Here is a 15,486-nt window from a genome sequence, read left to right as displayed (position 1 = left end):
AGCCATGCAGTGCAGGCCAAGAATTTTTGCTGTTAGTATTTAAAAAAAAAAATCCACTGCCAAGATTTTAACTGTATTTTGATCAATGCTCTTCTTTGATGGTGAATATAACAATAAATCTTCTTTCCTTTAAAGGAAATTAAAGGGATACTGTTAACTGAGGGTTGATCAAGAAAAGAAAATTTGCTTGCATGATCAATAGGGCTTTTAATTTATATAAATCTAAAAGGTATCAACAGAATGTTTAATAAGAGCTAGTTTCTCAATTGTTTTTCAAGCTCTCCTTAATTTGAAAATCTGTCTAAGGCTATGTATTTTCAACAAGAGATTTTGCTATAACCAAATTATACCACAGTTGTCCTGAAAAGTTTTTGGAGGAGGGAGACTTTTTTTTTAGTTCCCTTTATTCTCATTTCTAATTGTATATAATTAGATAGCAAAATTCCTCATCAACATTCAATATGGTAGATGTTTACACTATAATCTCCTTGTCATCATATCAGTTCAAAGAAAATAAGAACAATAATATAGGTAGTCCTCAAATTATGATGGCTGTTGGGACTGAATAGTGATGTCATGTGACCATATCACTTAGTGACATCAGTCCCAGCTGATCTGGTTGCTGTCATAACCCAGGACTGCATAGGCTGCTAGACAGGAAAAGGCAGGAGTCCCCGACAGCAGTGTAATGGGAACAAGAGGGTGCTACGGTTAGGAGCTGTAGGATGCAGGTATGGGTGCCATAGGCAGATATAGCACGCTGGAAGCAACAGACTAAATTTTTTATTTTCAAATTAAATTTTCTTAAAACTTCTTTAATTCAGACATATAATTTCCTGAGCCCAGGGGGCTACCATGGGAACTCAAGAGTAAGAACTGTCAATCAGTGAAACTGATTGCCTCCTCAAGGGTCACATTCACTTTTACTGGAGTTTCTCAACCTTTTAGCCATCTGAAGGCATTTATATCATTCTTAAGTCTTCTTTCCTCATTCTGTTTCAATGTTAGTTACATAAATATTTTGTTCTATTACATGCAAATTTATACTGTTGTTGTCTAGAATTAGCATATTTAATGATCATTGAAGAGACATATCTCAAATGCTAGTTCTAGATAACAATGCAGTTTTTCATGTAATCGAACAAAACAGTTATAACTTGTAACCTTACACTGGTTACATTTTTAGCCTTAAACAGCATATTAAGTATGTTCTCCTGGCCCTCAGATATATTAATCATTTACAAATAACTTAAAAATATTGAAATGTTTCTGCATAATATTTGAAGCCCTTCAATATTTAAAATTATTTTCTTTCTCCTTTTTTCTTTTCTTTTTTTTTTTTTTTAGGGAAAACTGATGATGCCAAGGTTTCAGAAAAGGGCAGAATTTCTCCCAAATCTGGAAACATTAAACGTTCCCCTTCAGATGCTGGGCGAAGCAGTGGGGATGAATCAAAAAAGCCTTCCGCAAATAACTGTAGAACGGCTAGTACTAATACAAACATGTTTGGATTTAAAAAGCAGAGTGGGTCAGCTGTAGGTGTGACCATGATTACAGCTAGTGGAGCAACTATTACTAGTAGAGCTGCTACTCTGGGTAAAATCCCCAAGTCATCTGGACTCATAGGTAGGTCCACTGGCCGAAAGACTAGTGTTGATGGCTCACAAAATCAGGATGATGGCTATTTAGCCATTTCTACCCGAACCAATCTTCAGTATCGGAGTCTACCCCGCCCCAGCAAATCCAGCAGCAGAAGTGGAGCTGGCAATAGATCTAGCACTAGCAGCATAGACTCCAACATAAGCAGCAAGTCTGCAGGCTTGCCTGTTCCTAAAATAAGAGAACCAACAAAAGTTGCCCTTGGGAGCTCTCTGCCAGGCTTTATAAACCAGACTGATAAAGAGAAAGGGATCTCCTCAGATAATGAAAGTGTGGTCTCTTGTAACTCTGTTAAAGCAAACCCATCACCTCAGACAACGTCCAGTGCATCCCAGAACACTCACCAGCAAGGAGTAAAGTACCCAGATGTGGCCTCTCCTACACTGCGCAGGTAATTTTATAGTTTTTTTCATTTGAATTTGTTTATTTCAAAGGATGTGAAGAAACATTCTGGAAGTTATCCTTGATGTTTGGGTCTAGAATAGAAATCCTTTTATCAATAAAAATCTGTAGTTGCATCACTGTTTTCCTTTTGATATCCTCCAAATATGTTGGATTTCAAATTCTGGTAATTTCCAGGTTGCACGATTGATAGGATTTATAAGAAGAACTGAAGAGTATCAAGTTATTTTAGGTCATCTGTTCCAAAAATGATTTGTTTAGGAACATAATGTGGAAAGCAAATTTATATTATATATTTTCTCACTCCTACCTCTAAGTCAGTGGTTCTCAACATTTTTAATACCGCGACCCCCAACTGGTCGTAAGTCGAGGACTACTCAACCGGTTGTAAGTCGAGGACTACTCAACTGGTGCAGCACTGTTTGCAGAATGGGACTTTTGGGGGGCTCAGCAGGGCAGAGACAGCCTGGACAATTCCTATTGGCTTTTGAAAGCCAATAGAATTAGACTCTATTCAAGAGAGTCTATTTTATTGGCTTTCAAAAGCCAATAGAATAAAAGGGAGTAGCACAGCTAAGGAAAAGGGGAAAAAAGTGGCAGACTGCGTTGTTTGGTGACCCCCGTGAAATGGTCGTTCGACCCCAAATGGGGTCCTGACCCGCAGGTTGAGAACCACTGCTCTAATAGAGCCATTAAGGAATGTGACTGAAATCTAGTATCAGCTAAACATGAGTTTCCTGGTGAGGACTGTATGTGCTCTTTAGGTAAATACATTGCCTTCTCTTAAAGGACAATTATAGCTTCTCCACCACAATATAGAATACATAATAAACATTATGAACATTGCAGTCACGTTCTGAAAAATACATACGGTAGTCCGTGCTTAACAATGGTAATTGGGACCAACAGCTCCATTACTAAGTGATATAGTTATAAAATATGACATCACTTGACCGATTGCAGTTCCAGCACTTTCTGTTGCTGTTGTTAAACGAATCCTGCATGGTCATTAAAAACAACCTTACATGATCGCCATTTGTCAGCTTTCCCTTTGTCGGAATCTGGCAACGTAAGCTGCAAATGGTAATCACATGTCCATGAGATACTGTGGCATCATAATTGCACACTGGTCATCAAGGGCTACTACAAGAACTGCTCATAAGTCCCTCTCCTTCAGTGCTGTCGTAATTTTGAACAGTTGCTAAACAGACGGTCATTAAGTAAGGACTACCTATACCACTAATATGTAAATAGATGAGTATTTTTCTCTTTCTCACAGCACAATCAAAAGAAAATTTAGCTAATATGGGGCAAAATCTTGTAGCCCCTTTTGACTGTTTCTGCTTGTACTGACCAGCTAAATGTGAAGAAAGTACCGTATATGCCAGCGTACAAGGTGACCCGGCGTATAAGACGACCCCTGTCTTTGTCGCTGAGCCGCATTCCTAGAACGTCGTCTTATACGCCGGAAACTACCAGTATTTCTGGCGTATAAGACGACTCGGCGTATAAGACAACCCCCGTCTTTGGCGCCGATTTTAGCGCTTGCGGAAGTCGCCTTATACGCCGGCATATACGGTAATTGCAATAAGAGTAAAAATGCCACATGTTATTTAGGACCCCAAAATACTACCATAGTTGGACTACGAAAATTTAGCACAATATACCTCTCCTCACTGAGAGGAGGTATGTTTACAGCAGAAGAAATTAATTTATAACGTTAATGATATTAAGGATAATTTTTTCATATATGCTAGAGCTTCTTTCTCTCTCAGCCCAACCCACCTCACAGGGTTATCGTGGGGAACATAGAAGTAGGAGGCTTTGTTGGATATGTTCACCTCCCTGAGTTATTTGTAAATATAATACAGGCGGCATACCAATAAATAAATAAAATTTAAAAAACCGTATATCTGATTTCCTTTTCTTCTTCTTCTTCAGACTTTTTGGTGGAAAGCCAAATAAACAACCTCCCATAACAACAGCAGAAAGCATGAAAAATTCAGTAGTCATCTCCAACCCACATGCAACCATGAACCAACAAGGAAATCCAGAATCTCCTTCTGGCAGTGGCATATTGAGCAGTGGTGGTAGTAGCCCTCTTTATTGTAAAAATGCAGACACAAATCAGTCTCCATTAGCATCTAGTCCCAGTTCAGCTCACTCGGCTCCTTCCAACAGCTTGACCTGGGGTACCAACCCCAGTAGTTCATCTGCTGTAAGCAAGGATGGGATTGGATACCAGTCTGTCAGCAGCCTGCACACCAGTTGTGAATCCATTGATATTTCTCTCAGCAGTGGAAGTGGGCTGAACCACAATTCTTCCAGTGGCTTGATTGCGGCTTCTAAAGATGACTCAGTGCCTCCCTTTATTAGAACCAACAGCATTAAAACAAACTTGTCAGAAAGGTGAGAAAATTTCAAAAGATACCAGTTATTTTCCCTGTCCCCAGTTATTGTTTGTGTTATATTGAGAAACCGACTGCTAGATGCTTTCCATAGTTTTCAAGTCTTCTTAATCTGTGATAATTATACAGATTGGTTTTTCTCTTTGGCATATACAGTAGTTTTATTTTTATTAAAAGTATGGTAATATAGACAGTCAAATGGAAGTCTATATCATTTGGCCTCCGTCATTCTCCAGCAGGATGGCTGTAGAGTCCAAATGGATGGGTTCTATGACGGCCTTCCTGCCTGGCAGACTGGGTAAAAACTTCGGCCACACCCCTTCCTTTGGGCGTGACCCCAGTTTTGACTCAGTCTCGAAGCCTGGTAGAAGTGCGAGAAGCAGCTCTTAGGAAAGAAGAGTTTTCACAAAGAAAAGAATATCCTCTTCCAGTTTTTTTTTTTTTTTTTTTTCCTCCCCTTTTTGCAGCAGGCAGGGATCCCGGGCAGAGGAATAGAACACCGACGCCTCCCAGCCAGGATCGTCGGAGTGGTGAGAGGATCGCCAGGGCGGTTAGCCAGGGGGGCTCGGGCCGGTCAGTGGATCTTCCGCGGATCCCGCCAAACAGCTGTTTGGCGCGGGGACATTTCCCGGACCACCCGCCGGGCAGCTGAGTGGCACGGAGGCCACTCGGTCCGGCGGAGGAGCTGAGGCGCCGTTCAGCGCCAAACAGCTGAGCGGCGCGGGAAAACAGAGCGCTGATCAGCTGAGCGGCGCGAGAAGCGCAGCGCGCCCAAACCGACCGGCAGAGCCTCAGCGCCGTTTTTTCTCCCCCAGCGGAGAGGCACAGCCCCCTTAAGGACAAAAGAGCCATTCAAGCCGGTTAATTACCCTATTGCTGGCTATTAAAGACCCGCCATTGTTGGAGCCTCGTGGCTCATCCGGCTACTATTGGGAGGCGGGGCTTCCTCCCATTCGCCATTTTAAACAAGCAGTTTAGCCGCCGCTTTTTTCCTTTACATTAAGACACTTGGGCAAGAGGAAGGAAGAGGAATAAAAGATTAGAACCTCTATCAGTTCTGAGCGTGGTCTGCTACCACAGCCACAGACCGGGGGAGAGAGAGATATAAACTGTACTTTTGTCTGGACTAGGTGAGGAGGTGAGGAGGAATATTTTTTCTTTTCCTAACTGTTCCTATAGTGACCTTTAGTCACTGCCTTGCAGGATCTTCTGTCCAAAGATTCCTGTCTGTCCGGCCATTGTTTGTATAGGCAGAAGAGGGCACAGCCCCAAGCATCTGCATCTGATCTGCGTATCTCATTCCCCCTTTCCAGGCATTGCCTACTCGGGGTGTCTGGCACAATGGCAGACAATGTCTCGTATTCAGTCACACAGGTCCCTCAATTGTCCCCCCCACAGCAACAACAAAAACGCAGATCTTCTGAATCAGAGGTGGGGGGGAAGAAGAAAGCTAAAACAAAGCACCTTTCTCAGAAGGGACAGTCCAAAACGGCTGAGCGAGAGGCTTTGAGGAGACATTTGGCTTTAGAAAGGCAAATTAGCAGAGCACAGAGAACCAATGTCAATGGGACAAATTTGGTTTCCCCTGTCCCAGGGGTGGCACCCAGCACAGAACCTACTGCCGAGGAAGTGCTCAAGACTTGGTCTCCTCCTGGGGAAACTGAACAGTTAGATTCCTCCAATCCCTCCTCACCAGCTTCTTCACCCGACCACACTCCAGCGCCTCACCCCAACGACAAGGCGCAGGAGAACATATGGTCGGCACAATTTCATGCATTCATGCAGGATGCATTCTCCCAGTTCATGGCTTCTAAGGGGCAAGTGGCCTTTCACACACCCCGTAAGGGACGGGCTAGGCCGCCCCCTACCAGCATCTCTGAAACTTCCTCTCAATTGGGAGAGGGTGACTCAGTAGACCTGGACATGTCAGACATGCCCCTCTCGGAGGACGAGGAGACCGCACCTGAGCAGGCGACAAGCTCTGGCCTCTTTAACCCAGCGCTCCTAAAATCACTCCTGATAAAGGCAGTTTCCACAGTCAACCTAACATCAGTACAGGATGAGAAGCCCTCAACAAGCAAGGAGGCCAATCCTCTATTTGCCAAAAAGGTTCCACAGGATAAGTACATCCCATGTGCGGAGGTCTTTATGACCACGCTGGAGGAACAATGGTCCTCACTTGCGAGCCCACCGGCACCTAACAGCGCGGAAAGAAAGCTTTTCAACCTATCTCCCTCCTTCTCTAACATGTTAGAGGTTCCCACTGTAGATAACCCCTTGATCTCATTATTTTCTACCTCCGCGATTCCAGGAGACATGGCGGAGGTCTTGAGACCTGAGGAGAAGAAATTTGAACACTCCCTCCGGCGTTCCCATATGGCCGCAGCCTGGGCGGCCAGAGCAGCCACTTCATCATCATTCTTCGCGAGGGCCAGTATCATGTGGCTGAGGGAACTGCAAGGCACGGTGCCTCCAGACCAGGTCAGAGTACACCAAACATTGGCCAAGCTCCTCGCGGCCTCTCAATTCGTGTCTGACGCTTCACTGTACGCAACAAAGTATGCGGCAAGGTCCATTGCGGCCACAGTGGCCTCGCGAAGGCTACTGTGGCTCAAAAATTGGAAGACAGACCTGAGGTCCAAATGGCGTCTTTCGACGTCCAAATACAGTGGAGAAGCCCTGTTTGGTTCCATTCTGGACCCACACGTCAGCGAAGGCAGAGACAAGAAAAAAATCCTAGTGCATCCATCAAAGAAGTTAGACAGGAGAGGCAGTCAGGACTTCCGGAGACAGGGCTCCCGCCCAGGAAGCCCCTGGGAATGGAGACAGCCCTTTCGATCAGGGCAATCCTGGGACTGGCCCAGAGGCTCACGATCCTTCTATCCGAGACAGGATCGAACCCAGGATCGCCAAAGCCCGGGAGCCAGAGGCCAGTTCCAGTCCAGACGCCCATATAGGGGAGCGGGAGGCAGATCCTTTAAGCGTACCAAGTGACGCCAAACAGGACACTCCCATCGGGGGTCGGTTAGGAAACTTCATCGAGGTCTGGGAGCAGACCACCACCGACGCCTGGGTCTTGGAAACGATCAGGCATGGCCTGACCTTAGACTTTTGTTCTCCCCCACCAAGCCGGTTCATCAGATGCCCCATCTCCAGAAAGGTACACAAGACGAGGCTGATAACTTCGGCCATAGCTCACCTCCTGTCAATTCAAGCCATAGAGAGGGTACCAAAGGAAGAGGAGGGAAGAGGATTTTATTCCATCCTCTTCGTTATTCCAAAGACATCAGGAGGGTGGAGAGCAATATTGGACCTGAAGGGCCTGAATCATTTCATAAAGTACAGGAAGTTCAAGATGCACTCATTGAAGTCCATCCTAGCCAGCGTCAGGGAAGACGATCTATTATCCTCAATAGATCTCACAGAGGCGTACCTACACATTCCCATCCATCCCAGCTACCGGAAATTCCTCAGATTTACCTACGCGGGCCGGCATTACCAATACAGGGCCTTACCCTTCGGACTATCTTCAGCACCAAGGGTATTTACCAAAATCCTAGCTGTAATAGCAGCCCATCTCAGGCTGATGCCGGTTCGCGTACAGTTTTATCTGGACGACATCTTGATTCAGTCCAGATCTCAGGAACAAGCAAGGGCAGATCTCAAGACCACGATCCGAACCCTACAGGGGCACGGATTCTCGGTCAATCTAAACAAGAGCCACCTCATTCCCTCAAGGAGACTGCAACACCTGGGCGCGGTGATAGACACGTCACAGTGCAGGGTATTCCTTTCCCAGGAGCGACTGATCAGCATATCCAAGCTAATCCACCAAATTCAAAAGATCAGGAGAGTGCCCTTGCTACAACTCTCGAAGCTCCTGGGGAAGATGATATCTTGCATGGGCATCATCCCATGGGCAAGGCTCCACTCGAGGGAGTTGCAGTGGTTCCTCCTACCCTACCAGAGGAGGAACCTCAGCACCTCCAGCAGGAGAGTGCCGGTACCAGCACAGGTGATGAAATCACTAAAATGGTGGCTATCCCCCATGACACTCAAGGGGAGCATATTCAGGGAACCGAACAGGGTCACGCTCACGACAGATGCGAGCCTGTTCGGATGGGGAGCCCATCTGGGGACCCAGATAGCACAGGGCCAGTGGGGTCAGAAGGACCTGTCACACAGCATCAACTGGCTAGAGCTCCGGGCCATACACCTGGCCCTCCGTCATTTCTCACACCTAGTAACGAGGAGGCACGTCCTCGTGCTTACAGACAATGTAGCAGCCAAGGCGCATGTAAACAAGGAGGGAGGAACGAAATCAGTGGAACTAATGAAGGAAGCATTGGCTCTGTCTCGGTGGGCAGAAGCCAATGTGAGTTCCATCAGAGCGGAACACATCTCAGGGGAGACAAACACCCAGGCAGACTCCCTGAGCAGAGCCAAGGTGGACCAGTCGGAATGGCGTCTGGACCCGGCTCTCTTCGAGGAGATCTCCCGGAGGTTCGGACAACCGCACCTAGATCTATTTGCCAACCACAAGAACACACAGCTCCCCAGGTTCTTCTCCAGATTCCCGTCCCCGGGATCGGAGGGAACGGATGCTCTCAGGTGCCGGTGGCCGGCGCAACTCCTGTACGCCTTCCCACCACTGCCATTAATACCGGCAACCATACGCAAGATGATCCTGGAGGGCGCAGAAATGGTCTGCATTGCCCCTCACTGGACACGGCGCCCGTGGTTTGCCGACCTCGTGGACCTTTCGATATCACCTCCGTGGAGGATCCCCCCGGACAAGGTAAAACTCAGTCAGGGCAAGCTTGTACACCCAGATCCCCAGTGGCTACAACTAGCCGCTTGGCATTTGAGCGGCAAAGCTTAACTAAACAATCTTATTCTGCAGGGGTGATATCGATCATACAGGCATCACGAAGAGCGTCCACTAATAGGATTTATGACGCTACGTGGAAGGGATTTTGTAGGTGGTGCGCTTCGCTTCACCTAGACCCGACCGCAGTATCTATTCCCAATATCCTAGATTACCTACTGGAGGGTCTTAATAAGGGCCTGTCAGTCAATACTATCCGCAGACAGATATCGGCCCTCTCAACTGTACTCTCCTGCGACAACTTAACTTCCCTAGCACAGCATCCAGCTATTAATGCCTTTTTAAAAGGGGCATCTAACACAAAGCCCCCAGTCATACACAGGTACCCGTCCTGGAACCTGCCTAAGGTCCTTCTAGCCTTGACATCAGCACCCTTCGAACCTCTTGAAACATGCTCACTCCATCACCTATCACTGAAGGTAGCTTTCCTTGTGGCAATTACTTCAGCAAGAAGAATCTCAGAACTAGCAGCACTGTCAGTAAGGAAGGATCTGTGTACCTTTTTCAAAGACAGGGTCGTTCTTAGACCAGACCCGACCTTCATTCCGAAGGTAAATAGCATCTTTCACAGATCTCAGGAACTTTCGCTTCCTGATTTCTGTCCAAGACCCAAACATAGACTAGAACACAGATGGCACAAGCTGGACGTGCGGAGAGCGCTGTGTTTCTACGTGAAACGCACCTCGGCTTTCCGAAAGACTGAAGCATTATTTGTGTCCTTTCAACCAGCAACTATGGGAAAGAAGGTATCTCCTTCCACCATAGGCAGGTGGATCAGAGCCTGCATAGCGCAGGCCTACGTCTCACAGGATTTGCCAGCACCCACTCAGGTGACTGCTCACTCAACTCGGAGCGCAGCTACATCTGCGGCGTGGCTAACGCAAGCTCCGGTGGAAGAGATTTGCAGGGCCGCAACCTGGTCCTCACCTTCGGTTTTTATTCGACATTACCGTTTAGACTCCCTAGCAGCAGCAGACGCGGCTTTTGGCAGAAGAGTTCTTCAACAAGTCGTATCTGCTCAGAGTTCGGTAGCCTAGACATTCCCTCCCAGGGGGACATGAGGGCTTTGGTATGTCCCATCCATTTGGACTCTACAGCCATCCTGCTGGAGAAGGGGCGTTGTCTTACCTGAACGCCTTTTCTCAGCAGGATGATGTAGAGTCCAAGCCCACCCAGAGGATAGGTCTAGGCAGGGTTATAATAAAGATATAATAAAGAGCTGCAAGGTTAATTCCAACAAAGTTTCTCGCCTAAGTCAAAACTGGGGTCACGCCCAAAGGAAGGGGTGTGGCCGAAGTTTTTACCCAGTCTGCCAGGCAGGAAGGCCGTCATAGAACCCATCCATTTGGACTCTACATCATCCTGCTGAGAAAAGGCGTTCAGGTAAGACAACGCCCCTTCTGGAAATTTCAAATAACCAAGGGCTTCCAGCAATTGTGATAAAATTACACTTCTCCACAACTTGGAAAATTGCCCCCTTGGCAACTTTGATTTCTTTTAGCATAAACTGTAGAAATTAACTAATTTGGCATACATAATATGCCAAATTTTGTGTGTGTGTGTGTGTGTGTGTGTGTGTGTGTGTGTGTGTGTGTGTGGACAAGAGCGGGAGAGAGAGAGAAATGTATATATAGTATAATGTGATACAATAGTATTTATTTTATGGATGTTTTTACTGGCAAAGAAGGATATTTGTAGCTCAGGGTTGAAATGAGTGGTCCTTGGTGTGCTCTCTGAGCTTGGTTGTTTTCTTATAGACATTCGTGACAGGCATTAAGCGAGCACAGTGGTCATTAAGTGTACTCATTCATTTGAATGGCCTTTTCCCCACCAAAAAACAGATAAAAATGCCAGAAACATGCAAAAAAAAAAAATCACGAATCACAGACACCCAACTACAGATTGCATAAAACTGACCCGCCTGTCATGTGAACACATGGCCTCAGCGCGGCCATTTTCTATGGTCAGGGCTTTTGAGCTTTATAGAACAAAAAGCTCCTTTACTGTGGCTGTCATAACTTTAACAACTGGTTGTTAAGCGAGGATTACCTGTAGATGAAATCAATTTGTAGAACAAGAATGAGCACTGAATGAAGTAGACTATTTCTAGGAAAATGAACAATTGAAAGAGTCATATTTGTCTATTTCTGCATATGAACAGAGAAAACCCAAAGGCCAAAAGCGAGGCCTAGGAAAGAAAGACTGAGGACTGTAGCTCTTTCTGAATTATTTAGGCAGTTCCTAGACTCTGTTAATGATCTATGGCTTCACAACATAAAACAACTGTTATCAACCTGTGAATGGATTCTTTTTTTTTTTTCTAACAGCTTTCCATTTCTTCCCTTTGTGCTAATCTTCCTCTCTCTCTCTTTGTTGTTGTTTTTGTTTTTCTGTCTTGTTGAACTTCTTCTAGCCCTCTCTCTTCCCCTGCTGCTAGTCCCAAATTCTGCAGAAATACTTTACCCAGGAGGCAGGACAGGTAATGCTGTCTGTCAAAGGGCAATGGAATACACAAGATCCAGGAGGGTTCATTGTGATGCTTAAGAAGCCAAAGTCTATTGTGCAAGACTGTGGAGAGTGTGTGTATATTTTACTGGGATGTGTTGAACTGTCACTCAAAGACATGCCAGTGAGAGTAACAGCAGAAATGACCCTTATTCTGGTGTGGACAAAAGTAATGCTTTTTTCAAGAAAACAAACTTAAGGATCTTACAAAGTTCTGTATTTTTTGTACTAGAAGAGTAAACTCTCACTAGCATTTCTGCATTCTGGTGGCATGCAGCTTTCCCTCATGTTTTCAGTTGTTTCACCTTTTGTCTTGGTTTCCTCTCCCAACTCTTCTGTTGTGGCTGAAATTAGTCCCTGTAATAAGTTGCATATATCAGTGTCAATTTTGGGAATCTTTGGCTCTTTGATATTTTGTTGTGTGTACTTCCTTGTAAGAATGAATGTATGGAAACAATATGCGGCAAAGCATACTGGAAATATTATTGCTATCATTAGATGTTTAGAAACTAATTATAATGGTAGAATGAATATAATTCTCCATATTTCCTGCACTAAAACTATATCCGTGCAGGCAATACTCTTCTTTACTAAGTTTCAGAACTTATTATTATTAGATATATTTAATTGTTTAATAAACGACATAAATAAATGATTTCCATAGAGGTGATTGTTATTCTATTAGAGCAAGAATAGCCAAGAATCTTGTGGGATCCTAAATATAAATGCATTTTTTCAGGCATAACCTCTTGTAGACTATAACTCATTTCATTTGATACATCATTTCAGGATTCACTTTAGAACATCTAGTTTATTTTATTTATTTATCACATTTTGGAACCACCCATCTCTATCACAGAGGGATTCTAGTTATTATTCATTCCCTCATTAAACTAAAAGTATTTGTACAGGTGGCAGATATTATTCAGAACAAGGCTCTTTTGAACACTTAAAGCCACATGTTTCTGTACAGAACTTGTGTTTTTGAAAGACGGTCAGGTGTGATCTGAATATAGTTTATTTCAATGATAATCTTTCCTGAAAGCAAATAAATAATTCTCCTCATAGATGCCTAAATACCTATTTGCTAGTTCATGCAACTTATCCCCTTTTTACCCTTCAAAAGATTGTAGATTGTATTATTAATTCCAATCTGATGCTGGAAAAATCTTGGCTGAGAGTTGAGAGAGATTGTTGTATTTTTTGTGCATTTTTGAAGGCAACTTTTTGACATTGTCATAGAGATGAGCAGTATACATTTACCCAGAAACATTCATTTGAAGTATGTACATATTAAGAAAAGAAACTTTCCCAGTTACTTTTGTGATAGACAAATGGCCAGTCCAGCTTCCAAATGAGCTTGATAAGTTGCATTAAAATAAGTATTTACAACTTTCCAAATTCGATGTCCCCCAGATATGTAGGATGGCAACTTTCCTAAATTTCCATCAGAAAAGTTCCATACTGGAGAAGATTGAACTGAGCTGTGAGATCTCAGTCTTGGGTTTGAGTTCATATAGCATGGTCCCTCTTGCATGTCCTGTGTAACAGAGTCTAAACCTGGTTAGGTTTTTGCATGTTGGTTTGACAGAGGCCTTCATCTCTCTTTTTCAGTGCTAAGACAGAGTTGTTTAATACTATAGTGTGTTCTTTTTTTTTCAAACTGACCTTTAAATTCCCTTTTTGTTCTTCTCTGAAGTTCTTTTTCTTTTAACTTTTCTACAGCGACCCACATCTTGATAGGAACACTTTGCCTAAGAAAGGATTCAGGTATTGGTGTTTCCATATAGCATAAGTAGTTTTCCATGTGGATTTTGGAACTTTTTTTTGCCTGTGTGTTTTCCGTGTCTTTAGCGTTGGTGGTGGTCTCTGCTTTGCAGTGAGTGCTGCAGTCTCTTTCTCTCTGTCTTCCATCCCCCTCCCCACACACACCTCCTCTCAAAGCAGGTCATTACTCTATCTTCCCACCTACATGCTTCTTTTCATAGCTTCTCAGCTTGAGCAAGATTTGTAACTATAGCTGGCTGGCTTTTCAAAAATCAACTCACCAAGCTTGACTTGCAAGCAATAATTTGCAGCTTTTATGACTGAAATAGTAACTGAATGATGTTATTCTCACAGTGTTAACTTCTGAAATGTAGATCAAGAAGAACTGAGAAGTCATTAAAAGTGCAGATTTTGCTAAATGATACAGCTGAAGCTGTATTTGTACTTAAGAAGAAAAAGATAGTGATTTAACGATTAAAAATTAAATTATGTATTATGAGCTATTTGGTATCAAGAAAAATTGCACTGAAAAAATATGCTCTCTTCTTTCAATGAAAACTTATAACTTTACTCCATTTATTAACCTGATTGTCACAAACTGAAAGCTCTAAACTAATTCACAGATACTGTCCAACTTGAAACCGGTCAATTTTAGACTAGATTGTACTGCTGCTTTTTACAATCACTGAACTGATGGTCTTAAATTACAGCTGCAATTTATTCTGTGCTATAAACACCGTTATTTGCAGCATCTTTGATTGTCTCACTGAGCTGGATGCTACAAGCGTTGTGTAAAATACGGGAAGGCTAAGATTGAATAAGTTAATTGGTTTGTAATATTTTCTCCACCTATCAAATGTCTCCAACTATTAACAAATACCATTTTTTAAGCTTGAAACATTTAAATGTCAAGGAGGTAGGTATCTGTAGTTTGTTCATTTGCATATTGCTCTAATGTTTGTGTGCCTCCTTATGACTCCAATTTCTAAATACATGTGAACAACTTTTAACATCAGAAAATTTTACTGAAAATAAGGGCTAATGGAAGACTGCTGCTTCCAGTACTGTCATTTGTATTTTCAATTAAATCAGACTTCCTCAATTTCCAGATGTGTTAGAAAACAATTTCCATATTCACTATCAGCATGTCCAAATAAGAGATCAGTTGATAAGAAATAACAACTTCAAAATATCTATAGTTTTAATAGGGTTAGTAAATCTGAGCTGCAAAAATCTAGATGGCCTAATTTTTTCTTGCCAAGTACAAATTAACACCACTAGATCACTCTGGAACTTGAGAATTAAATATTGAAATTCCTAGCAAAGCTATGCATGAAATGTAAATACTTGTGCTTTAAAGGACGTATTTTAAAGAATACATTTACTTGCTGGCAGTGTTTATTTTATTTTTACCACTGGGAAGAAGGGAAAAAAATTAACACGTATCACATTACGTATTAAATTCAGTCTTCACCAATCTGATATTCTGATTGGGTATTATTGTGTATAAACTCACATATAAGCCCACCTGTGGGTAAGCCAGCCTTTGAAATTTTCATATATTTAGTTTTCATTATTGGCTTATTTTAAGGCTAGTGAATACAATTTTTCATTGTATTTTGCTTAAAAATTTGAGTTTGTCTGCAAGTATATATTTGATGTGGATACTTTAAAAAGCTGTGGAAATATACTCACAAATAAGCCTAACCAATTTTTCAGGTGTATTTTGGCACCTAAAATTCTCAGCTTATCCTTGAGTATATGGTATGTATCTAGAGTGCAAAGGGTTGAGTCAGTCAACTAAATCATTATCAGTTGATGGTAATCATATGAACATGATATGTACACAATCTATAA

General features: G+C 43.2%; 1 protein-coding gene across 11 annotated transcripts in view; it reads left to right on the top strand.

Annotated features, from left to right (window-relative positions):
* The window catches only part of NAV2 (neuron navigator 2), a 281,427-nt gene that overhangs the window by 209,257 nt on the left and 56,684 nt on the right, over positions 1-15,486 (top strand). For 7 of the 11 annotated variants that reach the window (XM_039335370.1, XM_039335375.1, XM_039335372.1 and 4 more), the window contains 4 exons: positions 1,348-2,050; positions 4,003-4,470; positions 11,771-11,836; positions 13,588-13,632. In XM_039335370.1, the coding sequence (XP_039191304.1) occupies positions 1,348-2,050; positions 4,003-4,470; positions 11,771-11,836; positions 13,588-13,632 (1,282 nt within the window). The remainder of the gene's footprint in view (positions 1-1,347; positions 2,051-4,002; positions 4,471-11,770; positions 11,837-13,587; positions 13,633-15,486) is intronic. The other 4 variants (XM_039335373.1, XM_039335371.1, XM_039335377.1 and 1 more) reach the window with 2 other exon arrangements.

The sequence above is a fragment of the Crotalus tigris genome, unplaced genomic scaffold (assembly GCF_016545835.1).
Source record: "Crotalus tigris isolate CLP2741 ecotype Arizona unplaced genomic scaffold, ASM1654583v1 scf7180000017640.1540244, whole genome shotgun sequence".
NCBI lineage: Eukaryota > Metazoa > Chordata > Lepidosauria > Squamata > Viperidae > Crotalus > Crotalus tigris.
Note: the sequence above shows the minus strand (reverse complement) of the source record. Positions and strands in the feature narration are given on the sequence as shown.